The 18,135-nt window shown below is 36.1% G+C and overlaps 1 protein-coding gene across 2 annotated transcripts; it reads right to left on the bottom strand.

Annotated features, from left to right (window-relative positions):
• Positions 1–1,301: 1,301 nt before the first annotated feature.
• On the bottom strand, positions 1,302–17,937 carry ppp6r2b (protein phosphatase 6, regulatory subunit 2b). Of its 2 annotated transcripts, none has more exons than XM_079621709.1 (23): positions 17,657–17,937; positions 16,152–16,285; positions 13,943–14,200; positions 12,279–12,465; positions 12,044–12,181; positions 11,571–11,636; positions 10,668–10,780; positions 10,387–10,500; positions 10,168–10,294; positions 9,911–10,063; positions 9,107–9,289; positions 8,473–8,537; positions 8,262–8,377; positions 7,981–8,066; positions 7,778–7,875; positions 7,405–7,456; positions 7,067–7,194; positions 6,818–6,972; positions 6,558–6,729; positions 6,406–6,479; positions 5,042–5,231; positions 4,802–4,888; positions 1,302–4,719 (listed from the first exon to the last, which is right to left on the bottom strand). In XM_079621709.1, exons 3-23 carry the CDS (start codon positions 14,167–14,169, stop codon positions 4,689–4,691), a joined length of 2,562 nt encoding a protein of 853 aa, XP_079477835.1. In that variant the 5' UTR covers positions 14,170–14,200; positions 16,152–16,285; positions 17,657–17,937; the 3' UTR covers positions 1,302–4,688. The 2 variants fall into 2 exon arrangements, with proteins under 2 accessions (XP_079477835.1, XP_079477834.1); XM_079621708.1 differs by having other exon boundaries at positions 6,558–6,732.
• Between the last annotated feature and the right edge of the window lie 198 nt (positions 17,938–18,135).

Genomic DNA, 18,135 nt, shown 5'->3' on the forward strand with positions numbered 1-18,135 from the left:
ATTAGCATTATATTATTTTGTTAATGCTAGTTAATAAATAAAATGTTCATGTTCATATTAGTTCACAGTGCATAACTAATGTTAACAGAAAACTTTTGATCTTAAAAATATTAATAAATATTAACATTATGAATAATAACTGTAGAAGTATTGTTCATTGTTAGTTCATGTCAACTAATGTAGTTAACCAATGTAAACTAATGAAATCTTATTGTAAAGTGTTACCCAAGTTTTATTTTTGGCATGGTTTTATTTGTTTCCACACCCAATTTTTACACAGGCTGTATTCCTTTTACACAATTATAATCTGCAGTAATTGTGTTATATTGACACGTTAAAAAAAGTTTAATTTTCATCGCTTTCACAATTTTAAGGTAGATTGCATTCATCAAACTCAACTCACTACTACATGATTCAACCAGTTTTAGTGTTTGGTGTTTTAGTGTTTGGTCCCAAACTAGCACTTTGTTTGTGCAATATATGAAATGGATTAAATATATCCATTAACTCAGGTCCTGTCCATTTACAGTGTAATAATACTAACTTTCATAATTGTTGAACATTATTATTGTACATAGTAGTATTTTAAAGGAACCGTATGTAAGCTTGTGGCCAAAACTGGTACTGCAATCACTTTCAAATTAGAGCGGTGTATCCCCTCCCCCCTGACTCCAGGTTGCCAGATAGGCTGCAGGATCCAGCAGGAACGTAGGCTGCTACAAGGAGCTTCCAATGGCAAGACTAGAGCAGAGCTGGCAACCCGGATGCCGAAACAATACTGACTTCGTGATAGGTAGATAGGTGGAGGGTGGCGCATCAGGCCAAAACACAACATGACAACATCAACATCAGTTGAGGGCTGCAACTTCACTTTTAAATGACAATATCTTGGCCGGACTACTGTAGTCAGTGATATAAGTATTTGAAATGAACAGGATTTCTTAATGTCTACTGACATAACAGGGCCATTTTATGATTAATTGAAATACATTTCTTACATACGGTTCCTTTAATTTTGAAGAAAAAAAGTATTCTATATGTCAATCATTTGTTAGCAGTCAAGTATTCATTAGTTTAATGAGCTCATTGTTTCTGCCTTAAATTATTTCTCTAATATTAATAAAAAATGTAGCTAACTGAGATTTGTACATGTACATTTCTGAAATACATAACTTAGACAGTTACCTCTGATAATAGCTCACTCTAAATTGAAATGTGGACTCATGCATTTTCTGTAAAACTGCTTTGAAAACACAATACAAATAATTAAATGTGAATTGAACACACATTTGACACACAAACCCATTTGAAATATTTATTTGTTTGATATCGGATTTTAAAGCCTAACTCTGACAACAGATAACAGGTACAGTATTGCATTATACCAAAAAAAAAAGAAACCACCAGCATCAGTTTACAATAAAAAGGCATTTGACTAAATGACAACAGTGTTCCAGTTTCATACTATGGACATACGCTCAAGGCAGAACATACCACAATATATTGTACCAGTTCATAACATACAATATGAGTTTGTGTTTACGGGTACATGAATACACACAAGAGCTGAAGAGAAAAGAACCCAGCAACATAAATTTCACACTGCAGGTTCTGATACATCTATTTTTCAGCTATAAAATCTTCATTGTGGTGTGAAGGAAGAAGGGGATATGAAACAACAATTGAAAAAATTGTGTTCCATATGTGGCATTACATTGGTATAATTCTTACGTCACAGTTTTGATAAAAAAAAACAATTTCTTTCTTGATCTTAACTGTAAATAGTAATCAGTTGACTTAACAAAAACTGAGGAAACCGTTTACTCAAAATTAAGTAAAAAAAATGTATGCGTAATTTAAAAAAATAAGTTGTGTGGAATTGTCAAGTTGATAACTTAATTTTTTAATTATGCATGAAGTTTATTTACTTAATTTTAAAGGCAACAGGTTTCATCACTTTACAGTGTGCTAATGCATTGACAAACTATAAGAGAACTTTCTAAACCAGTGTAACGGTATCTGACAGGTCAACTAAAGATGTTAGCTCAATTACAGACAGAAAGAAATGCTTGGACTAGAGTACACTTAGAAAAAGTGGTTAATATGGACGTGGAAGACGATAAAAGGGGATGGGATTAGTGTCTTACCTTAATTTCTAGAAAGTCCTTACTGATATTCCACAACTAAAAATGGCAGTATTTAAGTGCTGCTGAATTAAAGTTAAACACAAAAACAAACAAAAGAACGATCAAATGTCAGTCTCCGGAAGGAGAGAATGAAACCCTGTCATCCAGAATGGCAGAAAGATGGAATATTAAAGAGATATTTTGGCCAAAAATAATATTGATTTAAAATAAACATTAAAAACTATGAATTACATTCAAGCACAGAGCCTGGTACGGATCGGTCACCATTTCTCTCGAGTCTCGCTCAAAGTCTCCTAAACACAACAAACACACTCGCATCGGCAAACATCTGCAATATCAATAACACAACGGCTTGTAAATTCAAAATTGCACATAGACCGAACAATGACCGAGGGCTCTCATTATCGTCATCGTACCGCCACTAACATCCCAATGTATTTGGTATCAAAATCAAGTTTTTAAAAGTGCAAAATCAAACTGAAAACACACCGAGCCTCTTTATCATTCACACACTCACTCTCACAAACAGTTTGTGTGCCTGTGTGCACATTTCGTCAAAGCTACATTACTAAAAAAAGAAAAAAATCCCTAGAAATTATCCATACTATTATTGCTATCTCGCTAGATTGAAATGGACACTGCAGCGTTCTAGTGTTGCGCTAGTAATTAGTCATAAAAAATATAATATTAAGAGTACATAGCGTAAAGAATACACATTATTACTAAGACCTGACAGTGATCTAGGAAGATTGATTAAGGATATGTGCGCACACGTTAAACATACTGATGTGTCATTCTGATATTTCAAGGCACACGCGCCCTCGGTTCTTCTTTTGCACACACTCGCTCTGACACACGACGTTCACCTGAGAGTTCGTTCAAATACCAACCACAAACACAATCAGAGTCAAACAGTCTTACATAAACACGTTTAAAGGAATAGTTCACTCAAAAATAAAATCCTGTCATTATTTACTCACCCTCATGCCGTTTCAAACCTGCATGACATTCCTTCCATGCGTTGGTTCATACGACTTCTGCGCTATCATTCTATAACAAAGATCAGCGTGAAAATATCTGCTTTTGTGTTCTCCAGATGCAAGTCATACATGTTTGAAACCTGACGGTGTGTAAGTAACAATTTTTTTTTTAGGTGACTATTCCTTTAAGATGAAAGCAGCCCACAACAACAGAACCATTGAGACCAACTCCCAATTACTCCCATATAGGTGTGTGTTTCTGTGGGCAGAACTGGAAACATAAATGCTGTGGAAACGTAAGTGCAAACAAATCAGCACTGAAATAAAATCAGTACTGGACCCAAGGGCTACAGCAAACGCTGACTGATCAAGACAGAACACACACACACACACACACACACACACACGTTTATCTTTGTGAAGACATTCATTGACGCAATGCAATCTCTAGCTCATCACAACTAAGGCCCTGTTTACACCTGTTATTAAGATGCGTTTTGGTCAATCGGATTACAAGTGGACGACGCTAAATACAGGTGTAAACGGGGCCTAAAACGTTTTGAGCTTGTCCACTTTCGACCACTTCCAGAGTTAGTCGAAAACGCTTTCGACCGGATTGATTTCGTAGTGTAAACGCTCATGTGGTCGAATGGGTTCGAGCAGCCACAAAAGTGCACCTAATCTCCGCCTACTGACATTATGCGTAAATATTATGGGAAGCGCGCTAGCCAGACGGGATTTAAACATTGTCGGCTGGAGACCCAAGTTTGGTTTGAAGACGAAAAACACACCAAGCACAATGTTCTCTCACCATTCCTGATTTCAATCATCGCATTCGGCGTGGTCTTCAGAGCAGAAACGAAAGCTGCTGCTCTCCGTATGTTTTTCCGTCATCTCCGGTCGCGTTGAGGCGGATTAAAATACCAGGTGTAAACAGGAATGTGTCTCCCTCATCTACTTGTGATCCGATCGACCAAAACACAGATCAATCAAGTAAACCGAATTACCTTTTCCCTAAAACCAAGTCTTGACCCTCAAACAGGCCTTTAAATGGTTCTCAGAAAGGTTCTCGCTTTACTCTCTTTGTCCTCAATCCGATTGGTCTAAACTCAAACCAGTCCTCACAAAGATAGTTGTACAAAAAAAAAAAACACACACAGTCACAAACACACACTTGATATCATGCCTTGTTCTAAATAGAAAACACTGGTTTAGAAACATCACGCCTGTCAACGTACAAAGCATTTTTATGCATATTCGTGAGAATCCATCAGCGGATGTGCATCTTATTCTAGTTCCACAACGCTCAACAACACTCACACAGACTGTAGTGGGGCTGCTCTCACAGGGTTCAAAGGTCAGTGCTCCAACAGTGAGGATGTCTTCATTAGAAAAGACAAGAGATCATCTAGAGTACCGCTCATGCTCAAACTAAAAAGACCCACGCAACTACACTGCAGATCGATGGGAACAGCAAATGCCAAAACAGGGAAACCACAGCATTTAACATTTCATGAGCGGAGCGACGGTTTTCATGGGGATGGAGGCGAGTCAAACGCTGTTACATTGGGCCATTACTACTGGAGTCGCCCCTGTAGAATGAGACATTTGTAGGCTTTAAATACATGTCCAGTAATTTCCTATGGAAGAACACTCAAATGTATCTATATTTACTTCTGCTCCTTGGGCGACTGAGTACCAGTGATGGGTATCGCCATGGTTCCTGTTGCTATGACATCTGTTGCTTTGGCATTAGTGTCACTGCAAGACAGTGGAAGCAACCAATAAGAAGACATCACTGTGCACATTTTTGGCATATTAAATCTTGAGTCAATGTCAAAGCAGCTGCTAAATTTTCAACAACTGTCTGCAAACAATTTAGTAATGCTTAGACGGAATGCACGAATGTTTTACCTGTTGAAGACTGCTTTCTCATGGTTTGCATCGAAGGCGAGTGTAATGCTCTCCTTGGCGACGCTCTCTGTGATGATGTTGGCTCGGTCTTCTTCCTCACTGTCTGAGCCACTGGAGCTGCTGTCGGACGCCACCAGCGGAGCCTTCCTCGCCCCACACACACTCCACACACACGCTGACGAGCCTTTCACTGCAAAAGACACGTTACCAACTCATGTTCATGGACCATTCCAAGAACATTTACAACAAACAACAGTATCGTAAATATGAAAACAATAAATATTATATTAATAATAATATGTTTGCGTAAATGTTTAAGTGAAACGTACACTTTTAACATTTTAAATGATGAGTCAAATCATCAATTTGATGGCATTTTTATTACTCAACAATAGAGTAAGGCATTTTATTGAACGGATAAATTGCCATATGTATCCCTCTAACAGAGTTTATTGTAAAGCATTAGCTATTATAAAGGGTCATTTCATTATGGTTGTTTTAGCACTTTAGCGCACTTTCAATGAAGTACTGTGTCTATTAATGTATATACGCAGTAATGTCTTCAGCTAGTCAGTTTGAGATCCTTCTGATCTGGTTATATCTCAAGTCTAGTAGTGAATGTTTTATGAGCAGTATGATAATCATATTCATCTGCAGTCAATGCATGCATTTTTTTTTTTTAATCGCTAGCTAGAGGTTAAAAAGTTACATAGTGTACCTTTAAATAACAATATAATAATAATAATTATTATCATTATGATTATCAACAGCACCAAACTTTTATAAGCATTTTGCATAAAATAAATATTCTTAAGACTAACAGCATTTAGAGGGAAAAATGTATGTATTAAATAATAATATTGGTATAATATAATATAAATGAAAAATATATAAATAATAAAAATAAAAATGTAAAATGTATTTTAAATATAATAAAACTATTCATATTATTAGAAAAATTATACCAAACTTTTATAAGTACCTTGCATACAAAAACTTACCGGGGAGGGGAAAATTAATTTATCAAATTAAGTCTATAAATACACAAAGTTGTATAATTTTATTAAAATGAAATACACATAGTAAGTACAAAATATAATTATTATTAGTTACCACTACTAATAAAATTATGTAATGTATGCAATAAATGGATTTTTTCTAAATGCTTAGTAAGAATAAAGTATTAAAGACTAGTTTACACACAAAAATGCAAGATGCTTATAAAAGTAGGTAACATTTTACAGTGTTTATTTACAAAAAAATAAACATACTAAATGAACAACAAATACATTTGGGTAAAGGAGGAATGATGAAAAAAATGACATGAATATACTTTTAAAGAAATAAGCAAGTAAGCCACTCACTTTCTTCATTTTGGCTCTGTTTGTTTGGATTTTCCGAGTCCACAGGTGAACTGCATCTGGGTCCTGCATCTGAACTGCAGAACACCAGAACGTTTAGCACCGTGTCTACATGACCTGAATACACAATATCAACTAAAACAAGTCTCCCTCACCAGCAGAAAGGCTGGAAGTCGGTGAAAGTCGCCCATCCCTTCGGGTCAGTCTCGTGACCCTCACTTAGCTGGGCGGTAGAGCTTCCCCACACGTTGGAGCCCGTATCTATGGCGACGCTTGCAAAATCCCGACAGCTGAAGTCATCTTCAAAACTCGCTGTCCATCCAGGACCTACTGGGTTACAATCGTTTTTCCATTCAGTTATTATATGAGATCAGGTGGGAGATCTAAATCGAGATCATGTGAGCTGTGAGCTTACTCTGCGGATCGCTGGACTGCTTGTCCATGTCCTGGTTCTGGATCTTATCTGGAGTTTGTTTGGTCTCTGGAAACCACTCCATGTCAGGTGACCCCAGACGCATGCGAGAGCCACCGTCCACCTCACTCTTCTGAGCGTTTGTCACCAGTCCAAACCTATTCAAAAATAAACCATACACGGCAGTCAGAGCAGTCAATGTTCAGAGTGTGAGTGCAAGTGTGTGTGTGTGTGTGTGTGTGTTTTATGAACCTGCTTCTGGATTTCACTTGTGTTGCATAGTTGATTTCTTTATCCTCCCAAATATCTTCCTCCTCTTCAGGTTCTTCAAACGGCCGGATTCGCTCCTTTGTGCAAGTCTCAAAGATTGCAGAGCTCTTCTGAGAGAGGAGAGAAACGGGAAGGGTAATAACAACAGTGAGAAAGGACCCTTGAAAGGAAAGAGTGTGAATGAGAAAAAAAGAAAAGAAAAACATGAAAGTATAACCCAAAACAGAAAAACCCAAAGCGTAATAAGAATATAGAACAATTAATAATAATAATAATAATATAAAGAAAGAACAAAAATAATATAGGAAAACAGGACTCACCCCCTTGTCCCCCAGGTTAAAGTTGATCTCTGAGATTCGATCAAATGTGGCGCTGCAGGAAAAACAGACACAGAAAACTCGGTTTCTTATTTTTTTTTGTTTAAACCTGCTAAAAACATGAATCAATAAACAATTATTAAATGATAATAATATTTTAATATTATTATCAGTTAAATTAAAGTATTTTTAAATAAACATTTTTTTTTATAATTATGGTAGATTTACATTAACAAGGTTTAAAGAACATACAGTTTTTAAAAAAGATTTGTATATATATACATTTAAAAAAAAACATTTAGATGTAGATTCAACTATGAAATATAAATGTAGAAATATTCATTTAACTAAATCTAGCCCTTTGCGCAGGAATCACCTGATGTTGCCGTCATGCTCTCCGAATTCATCGCCATTCAATCCAAACTGATCAACAAAGTTTGCCGTCATCTGCTGGATCTGATAATCTGAGAACACCTGTTAAGAGAAAGATGCTCATTAAAGGTGATTTGCGGATTGTCATTTTTAATTTTAAAATACTTCCTATGATTTCACAGCACATGTCTCTGTGCAAACTCTCACCAGGTCTGCAGTGTTCTTCTTGTTAGTTTCCATTAGCGTTTCATTCACAAACTGCTCCCAGCGTGCTTTATAGTCCTCTGGTAGCTCTGTCATACACAAAAATACCAAATATTTGAAGACAAAGAATGAGGTTTGTTAAAAAAATAATATCATTCAAAAATTTGGGGTCAGTAAGATTTTTTTTTAAAGAAATTAATAATATTATTAAAGCAAAATGCATTAAAGTAATATACAGTACACACACACAAATCCTCAGAAAAAAAACCCAGTGTGTTAGCTACCTTTTATTAGTTGTGTGATTTGGGTCTGTTCTTGTTCTCTCTCTGCATTCTGCACAACTGTGTTGGCAATCCTGGTCAGATGACCCATATACCCTCTTCTCATGCCTCCAGCTTCCCTATAACATACACACAGAGATATAAGATCATAAGATACTCAACCAGCAAAAGCGTATTGACTCTTCAGCTCATAGATATTTAACTTTGTTCTTACTGTGTTTTGTCATTTTCTTCCCAAGCATCCAAAATCCTCTGAACCAGCCTGCAGTCCTTCAGTAGCTGCACACAAAATTATATTTCAATGACGTATACATACTGCATACTGTATTTCACAAGAGGAAACCTTTTCATTTTTTGACAATTGATGTCATAAGTGCCGTAAATGTATTATATATGTTGTGTGTTTATGAGGACACAAATGTGTATAATGAAATGTGACAATGACATGTATAACTTCCTGTGTCCTCAAACCAAATAGCTTAACAGCATACTAATCTGTGTTTTTTTATTTGAAAAAAAATGCAGAAAGTTTTGTGTGATTTTTTTTTATGCGACAGGTTTAAAAACCATTACGCCTATGGAGAGTCCTATAAACCACATTTACCAAAGCCAGTTGAGTGTGTGATACAGTATAATATATATATACACAAAAAAAATTATTTACACATTTACTTTACATGTAAGTACATTTACCAAGTGAGTCAGATCTAGCAAGTGACTCAAACTTGATTATTATTCTGCTGACATGGTAATAGTGCCTCACTACTGGCAATTATTTTTTACATTACTTTACTACATGTTACTATATATGACTATACAAAGCTTCAATAAGTGAGGGTCATGCTTACGTGCTTTATCAAGTCACAGCTTGTGAACATGTCAGATCTGTCTGAGTTTTGTGTTTCCAGCTGGATCTGGTCTGGACTGTCATGCGTTTTTCCATTCTGTGTTGACTGGTTGAGGATGGCAGAGACACAGTGCTCCACTTGGATGTGTAGGAAGTTATTCCAGGAGAATTTAAAAAACAAGTCCTAAAGAAAGAAACAGATTAAGAAAGAAAATGTCTCTGATATAACCATTTTATGTTCACCAAGGCTGCATGTATTTGATCAAAAATACAGTAAATAATAAGGAAATATTATAACAATTGAAAATAATTATATTCAATTTTGCTAGATTTTAAACACATTTCATTTATTTATGTGATGGTAAAGCTGAATTTTCAGCATCATTACTCCAATTATCAATACTTCAAAAAATCATTATAATATGCTGATTTGCTGCTCAAGAAACATTTCTTATTATTATCATCAATGTTTAAAACAGTTGTGCTGCTTCTTATTTTTGTGGAAACCATTATGCGTTTATTTTTTTAGGATTCTTTGATAAATATTAAGTTCAAAAGTACAGCATTTATTTGAAAGATAATTCTTTTGTAATATTATAAAATTTCTTTACTGTCACTTCTGATCAATTTAATGCATTCTTGCTGAATAAACTTATTAATTTCTTTGAAAAAAATAATAATACCGGTAAGTAAAATGAATCATTTCTTACAATACATTAAAGTATTAAAAAAATTATTAGCTCTAAGAAAGGAAACATCTTGTTTATTTGTTGACTTTGTAAGCTAGACTAAGGATGACTCATACCAGCAGCAGGTTGATCATGTTCATTTGGCAGAGCTCCTGGTGGATTCTGGGAGCTCTGGTGTACAGGAGAGCAGCCATCAATCTGGACGCATACAGCCGCGCGTTGCCAAACGGCTCCTCAAGAACACCCATCGTGGTCAACATCGCACATTTCTGAGTGCAGAGAGAGTCCAAAAAACATCAACTTCCTCTATGTGACGTCTTTCAGGGATTTGACTTTGGTTTTATCAAGTCTTAAAACAGAGGAGCAGACCAACCTTGAGGGGGTTTAACAGAAGGTGGTGGAAGTGCTTTAGATGTGGTTGGATGCCCATTAAAATGCTGTTGTTAACAGTGTAAGACTTTTCCAATCCCTGAGAGCACGGGTCAGTCACCTGCTCAACACTGTTACACACACATATACTTTAGTAACAGTTTGTGTATGTGTATGTATGTGTCTGTGTGTGTGTGCGATTAAATGCGTTTGTGTTACTCACCCAGGTCTCTGAGTTTCCAACAATGTGAGTAACACTTGCGTTCCATAGACGATGCACACTTCACTCTTTTCTCCTTCAAACATGTTCTTCAATAGGGCCTCAACATTCTGCTGTCTGAAAGAGCAGCCGGAGACTTTATTGTAGTTAATCTGTTCAAGCATAACGTCCATTCCACATTCTGCTTATTATTTTGGCTGACAACTGCCCACTTAGACAGTAAGAAACCATCTAGCTGACATGAAAAGTGACTGAACACATTGGCAGTGATCACACGCACTCACAGCTCTAGTGTTGCGAGCAAAGGGTCGGTCTCTGAAGGTTCCTGGAGCAGACTGGCCTGATCTCTGCTTAGACGGATGATGTCACACAGGGTCTGAGATGCGTTCGACTGCCTCTGTAAACACACATTTATGTATACGTGTCATCTTTCATGTCTATTTATTTAGATTTGTAAGATGGAATCAAATGTTTTATGTCGCATAAGGACTTTTTCAATACCAAGATCAAAAACACAGTATAACTATCATCCTTAAAGGCATAGTTCACCCAAAAATGAAATGATTAAAAGTCCCCCTAAGCTTTTAATGTTGTTTATATGCATATGTGGTGTTTTTAATATGCTTTAAGACACACCATATCCAAATGCATAAGACAAAAACGTTTCAGAGTTTTTTTTCTCTGCAGTGAACCAAAGACGTTTTGAAATCGCTGGTGTTTATTACGTTACAAACTACCTTGTAACACATCAATGTGTGATCGTCAACAAATGGATCTCTTTTACTTTCATTTTGTATTTGCTTATTTCATTTTGTATTTGTTTATTTTATTATTAAAATGTTTGTTGAATGTTCGCCGCTTCCCACTTCCTTCTTCCCATAACAACGAACTTTGTTACAACATTCAAGCTATTTTAAGGAATGAAGAATTTTTTCCACCAAGGAAAAAACATTTAAATATGTCATTTTGGTGATCAAAGATTAGTTTTAAGGGATACAATTATTGACTACAGGGGGACTTTAAAGATGAAAGATATTTTGAAGAAAGTGATTGAAAAATTGAAAAATTCAATGACAGAATTTGTTTGGGTATCCTTTTAAGGTAAGAGATTTAAACGAGTACTTAACGGTATGTATCAAACTTTGTCATGTAATTCATTCTCTAGTAAAACCCTAGTGATGTCTGACCTCATCGTCACTGTGAGGTTGTATCAGCTCAATGAGTCTCTGGATCAGCCTCTCTTCATTCAGCCACTGAAAACAGACGACATCAAAATAAAACAAAAATTACACATAGATACAGGAGGTGTTTATTTCGTTTTGAGCACTTTTATACAAACACTACCATTCAAAGTTTGGGGTCAGTAAGATTTTTTAGTTTTACTCATCACATTCAATTTATCAAAAATGTGAGTAAAGACATTTATAATGTTACAAAAGATTTCCATTTCAAACAAATGCTGTTTTTTAACTATCAATCAAAGAATCTTGAAAAATAAAATGCATCAGTTTCCACCAAAACAGCACAACTGTTTTAATAATAATAAATGTTTCTTGAGCAGCAAATCAGCATATTAAAATTATTGAATGAGTTTATTTTTCTCAAAGCCAAAGTGTCCATTATAGAAATATTAATGAATCAGCTGGTTGAATGCACTCACAATAAGCACTTCCTGTCTGAGACAAGCGGGCTCCACGCTGCTAATGAGACGCAGCACCAGATCCATCATGGCCGACGTATCCAAGTGTTTCAACACCTGCCCTATAAAATCCTCTTTTTTCTTTAGGAAACCAATCATCTGATAAAAAAATTGAATCAACAAAGATCAGGATTTAAAAAATCATGCAAATACAAATCAATGATTTTCAAAGGAACAGAGATGCATGTTTGCGCACCTGCTCTGTCTTGCGGGTGATGAGGTTGCCTACAGTTTTACTGAAGAACGAGGCCAGTAGAGGGTTCAGCGGTGGCGTCTGCTCTAGGAAGTTATAGAGTGTCTTCAGCAGAGACTCGTCTCCACCAACTTTATCGTTGATGAGGGACACATCGCACGTCAACAACTCGCATGCCACATTAGCATACCTGCATGAGAGACCGAGAAAAAAAACATATACTAGTGAATGACCAACATCTTAAATAGATTCAATATACACTGCAAATTTAAAGGTAGGGTAGGCAAATTGTTTTATAAACACTTTCTGTTATACTATAACTCTCTTCACATCCAATAAATCATAGGTCTACTAAATATTGAAACATGTACATTAGGGGTGTGATTGTTACATTAGAAATGATTCAGAGTTTCTATTTAAACATGTTTGCAGCATTGAACAATGTAGCCAATCACAGACATATAAGTTGATTTCTTAAACGCAATGGCCAATCAGATGCATTTAAGATAGAATCCCCTCACCGCTCAAAACTGACTTTTTGTTCAGTGCTGAATTCTGCATGCGTTCACGCCGTCGTAACCGTAATTAAGAGAAGCCCACTTGTGATGTTCTACCCGGAGCTGTCCTCAGACTCGGATTTATGCGTTTCTATGTCAACACTTTCAACGGCGAAATTAATCTGCAGGAGTCAGGTGGTACAACTAGAGCTCTGAAAGTTGTTTACATTCATTATTATTGTAATGTTATGTGCTTTAAGACATGAGGACACTTAACACCGTCACTTCGCGTGACGCTTTGCAGACGCTGATGTGCGAGTTTATATTAATGTGTTTTGAAGCAAGCGTGGCTTTGGAGACGCTCTAAGGAGGGCTGGATATTATGCTTTCAAAGCTAGCTTGCTATTGCTAACCTGTCCTAAATTGCCTACCCTACCTTTAATGGCAGCACAAGCACATGAATAAATATTTACTAAATTCAATTAAGAACTGTGTGTTAAAAAAATTAAATGTGTGTTATCCATTAGCAAGATTGTCAGTAAATTTTTTAAGTTCCAAGACTTCCAACACTGTTGTTTATCATATCAGGCGGTGCAATAAGTGGCCTATCTAATAATCTCAATAAGGCCAAAAATCGGTTGTTTAATGGTCAAATTATGACTATTTAATCAACCTTGTTATGGTTAACTAAAACAGTTATTAATGGTTTATAAAAAATGTAATTATACATATTGAAAAACAAACTTTGAAATGTTTGCCTTGCCAACTAACTGAAATACTGAGTTGAATACTAAAATTACGAAAACTGAAATAAAAATAAATTCAAGCTAAATAGAAATATAAAAATATACAAACTTATGAAATTACAAAAGCACACAACTTTACTAAAACTTAAACTAAAATAATAAAAAATTAAACTGAAGAAGTAAAAATAAATGCTAATTCAAAAAATTAATAAATACTATAACCGCAATAATACAGATAATATATCTGTAAACCAGCCTGCTACATTATATCTAATTGGCCAAATATCGGTTGATGAAATTAAGCTGTTCAAATATCTGTCAATTAATTGGACTGATTAATATCTTTTTTTCTCCATTGCAGACAAAGTTTCAAAACATTTTATTTAAGAGGTGCTCAGAAAGCGTAGAGCATCTTTTCACTCACTTGTAGCGCAGTTTCTCCTCCCGCTCAGTAGGCGGCTCGTGCGTGACGAGATTGAGAAGCTCCAGCATGCTGCTGTCCCGGGTGAGGAAGAGGAGGAGGCGCTGATTCTGGGCCTTGCACTCCTGCAGCACATCTTCTTCATCCAGCAGCTCCTGTAGGGTCACGTCCTCCTTCTCCAAGAGCTTCTCAACCTGAGATGAGTTGTGCAGGTCAAACTTCCAGAACATGACTGCAGCCTATAGAAGAAAGAGAGAGCGCCTGAGACAGACAGAGAGAGGATGTTAGTTACTCAAGCATATTAGAATAAGAAAGCAAGCTGATGCTTGTGTCTAAAGGGTTTGCTTTGCTGGCCACTGACTAACTCTTAGTTTGCCAAAAAGTCAAATTAGAAAATGCACCAGTAAAATAGTGAATAGTAAAATCCAGAGCACGTGCAGCATCAACAGCAACTATTAAACATTAGCGAGTCAGCTGTAATTACACTCTTGATGAGCAGCTAAAGAATCAATTGCATCAGTCAATTAAAGACTATTAGCTGATCTAATTTCATTTGACTTCAAGTTGGACTGTCCTTGTACCACACCGAATCTTACATTGCTTAGAATTCTATAGAGATGCACCGATTCCGATAGCTATTTTTTTTTAATACATTTATTTGTTGCTTGGTCTATTACATGCCAAACTGGCCTTTAAGAAAAATAAATATCTGTAGTCATTTGAAATTGAGACAACCACTACATTTTAATCATGATCCAAACAAAGATGCTACACACATGTAGCATGAGCAGTTTTTATTTATTTATTTAAATTAGATTGTATAATTTCAAGATTTAAAGTAAAAACAGAATGGTCTGACTTTAGATTTGACAAATTATGCAACATAAGACACACCTGCACAAAACAAAAACAGCAGATGGACTGAAAGGAAACGCAAATCCACTCTCTGACAGTAGGTGGCGCTTATGGAACAGCAATGATTTTGTTTCCTTGATTACAAAGCAGCACTGCGCTTCTAAACACTACTTTATACAGAGGTAAGACAAAAAAAATTACCATCGAAACTTTTCTGAAGACAGTCAGTTGCCTTCAGAGATACATTCATATAAACCCCAACACCAATTCTTCCTATATTTCATGCATCGCAAACAATGAGCTGGTTGTGCCTGCCTGGTCCAGCATTTTCTCTGCTGCGTTTTCCTCTTTGCACTTGTCTTTGGTGTGTCCCATCTCTGGCATGTGATAACGTCCTGTTTGCAGACTTAGTAATATTTCGACACACGTTGTAGGCAGTGGTTAAAGGCTGCAATGAATCATAAATATGGAGAGAACACCGCAATAGAAAATCTGAAAATACCTCAGTGTTTGTAAACATTTCAAAATAGATGACCACAAACACTGTTTCAGGCCAAATGGAGGGGAAAAGCTGAAAGAGACTGCCGATCTGTCCAACCCCCCGAAGCACAATGCTGTCGCGTACAGGCAAGAAAGCTGTTGCCATAGTGTTCCATTTTTACCATAATGCTGTTTAAATAGTAGACATAACACGATCCCATGATAAACCTACACCTTACAATTACTGTTCTGTTAATAACCCTCAGTCGATCCGACTATCCGTGGGTGGGGATACAAAAATGCGGAAGTACTGTATAATCTGTGGTTTTCAATAAAGTCCTGGAGCTGTCAAAAGTCTGGCGAACTTTTGCTGACAAATAAACATGAATATCTCGGTCCAGGTAACACAGAGAACGAGTAAATATTATTCATAACTTACATATACTACCAGCATTGTAACAATTCAAAGTAGGGCTGCATAACGATTAATCGCAATTAATCGTTTGCAGAATAAAAGTTTTTGTTTACATCATATATGTGTGTGTACTGTGTAAAATAATTATGTATATATAAATACACACACATGCATGTATATATTTAACAAATATTTACATGTTTATATACATTTTTATATTTAAATATAATTTATATTAAATATAATTATAAATACTTAAAATATAAATTGATTTCTTTCTTAAAATTATACATGCATGTTTGTATATTTATATATACATAATTATTATACACAGTACACACACATATATGATGTAAACAAAAACTTTTATTCTTCAAACGATTAATTGTGATTAATGGTTATGCATCCCTAATTCAAAGCGGTTTGTAAATCGGCAAAGCTACACTTTAAGCAGTAAATTACCTTCAGGGAGATAGTGTGTTTCCTTGGTTGGGATGCAGAGACCAGTTTACACACATTGGTTTCCTAGATTGAGTGGTCAGTGGTCAGATAACCCACCCATCCGAAAGGGCTGCCTTACATTACAACACAGGCTCCTGTAGAGACAAAGACAAGTCATCAAGAAATGACTGAGACCAGTGAGGAAAACAGTGATTGTGGTGGTGAGGAAAGAATGCCATGCACATTTAAATTAAGCCGCATCACGGTTCTGTAATACGACTAGGGCTGAATAATCTCTTGTTTAAAACACACATGAAGGTGTTCACACACCTACAGATAACAGCATGTTCCATTTTAGTCTTTTAATGGGATTAATCAGCGTGTGCAGCGGATATGAGGTCAGCCATTAGCCTAAACCACATCATACAGACCATTACTGCACTGGATCTATTAGGCCTACAACACACATTTATATAGAGCGGACTCAAATAGAGAAATTCTACAACTAGAGGAAAGCGATACAAATATTTATCATAGAAATATATGATTAATTATTCATTTGTATGACTTTTCCAGCACTAGATAAATAGAGAGATAGAACAACCAATTGACAGACAGACAAACAAAAGTTTTCAATTGTAGTTAAAATGTATACATAATTATAAAACTTAAATATAAATGTTGATGTCTAAATCTATAAATGTATCTACTGGGGGAAAATGTGGTTATTGTGTAAAGCGAGGTTTTAACATTATGAACATCAATCAGCAAATACTAATTGAAATCATGCGTGTTTGGTGAAAGCAAGAATGCTACAAATATTATCATGATGTGTGTGATCAATCATCAAATCCTACAGTCCACACACACTTCACGCACACGCGTACGTGTGTGACAGGGCTACGGGCATTCAATGAAAATCAGACGACGACAATGTTATTTTTCACAAAAATACGTATTTATCTTAACGAGGCGAAATCACATCCCTCGTTCAAGATCAATGTCAGTGAGAGAGAGACACACACACACACACACACACACACACACACACACACACACAGTGGCCTCGCTCAATGTCACTGCCCGTGATCCACCAATCAGAATGCAGAAGCAAGACTCGAAACACCAATCAAAACGCTTAGAATTTGCATGCCCGTTTACTGGATGTTGCAAAGCATTATAAATGCCTCCACTGTCAAAAGCCTTTAAATCGTATTAAACTCATTTGCGTAAACATCCTCAGGAGGCCAAGCATGTCGAGGCAGTTACTACGTACAGCTATCGTATTTGATCTCAGAATATTATGATGACTGTAATATGAGCATACACTTCAAGGTGAAAGGCATACTGTTTAACATAGTCATCATGGTATATTTTGAATAATTGCTCATGTCACGTGAGTCCATATGCAGGTCATAAAACGCATCTGTACTCTTCATCAGAGACGATCGACTAGCATATAAACGCACAGACATAGTAAAAACAGCATTAATGTGAACAAATAAACTGCTGTGAACTCAACTTACCAGAAACACTTTGAGATGTCAGACAAACAAACAGCAATCTGTGGTCAGACCTGTTCTGTACGGTGTCAAAGGGCGAGGGGAGATGTGATATTTTGTTTACGATGCATCGTCCTGCATCCATAGATCCCCCAACGTCCTACCTCCTCCAGCAGCCCTGCTTCAGCACTGGCCCCTTCAGAGCTTTAAACTGTTAGCAGAAAAAAGATTTGACATTATTTCTCAAGTCAAAATGGCCGACAAGGAGACGCGGACGCGCACGCTGTGTGTGAACGCGCTTGGGCGATCGGTTCGATTTAATTTTACGGGAAGAGTCAAATATTACAAAATTGAGAAATTATAATCTTCATTATTTATAATAATATATAAAGTTGTATATCATATAAATATGCATATAGGTAAAAAACTAATATAATTGGTTTCCCCACCAGGTTTTAGGAAGGAAATACTCACAACTTATTTATTTTACTATGATATATGAT

Source organism: Phoxinus phoxinus, assembly GCF_949152265.1.
Source record: "Phoxinus phoxinus genome assembly, chromosome: 8".
NCBI classification, from domain to species: domain Eukaryota; kingdom Metazoa; phylum Chordata; class Actinopteri; order Cypriniformes; family Leuciscidae; genus Phoxinus; species Phoxinus phoxinus.

Excerpts from the sequence above, each read along its gene's own strand:
- ppp6r2b (XM_079621708.1), bottom strand. The coding sequence starts at position 14,169 with ATGTTCTGGAAGTTTGACCTGCACAACTCATCTCAGGTTGAGAAGCTC. Across the intron at positions 6,973-7,066 it reads CAAGTGAAATCCAGAAGCAG|GTTTGGACTGGTGACAAACG; the intron begins GTTCATAAAACA and ends ATTTTTGAATAG. Across the intron at positions 4,720-4,801 it reads CAGTCGCCCAAGGAGCAGAA|GGGCGACTCCAGTAGTAATG; the intron begins GTAAATATAGAT and ends CTCATTCTACAG.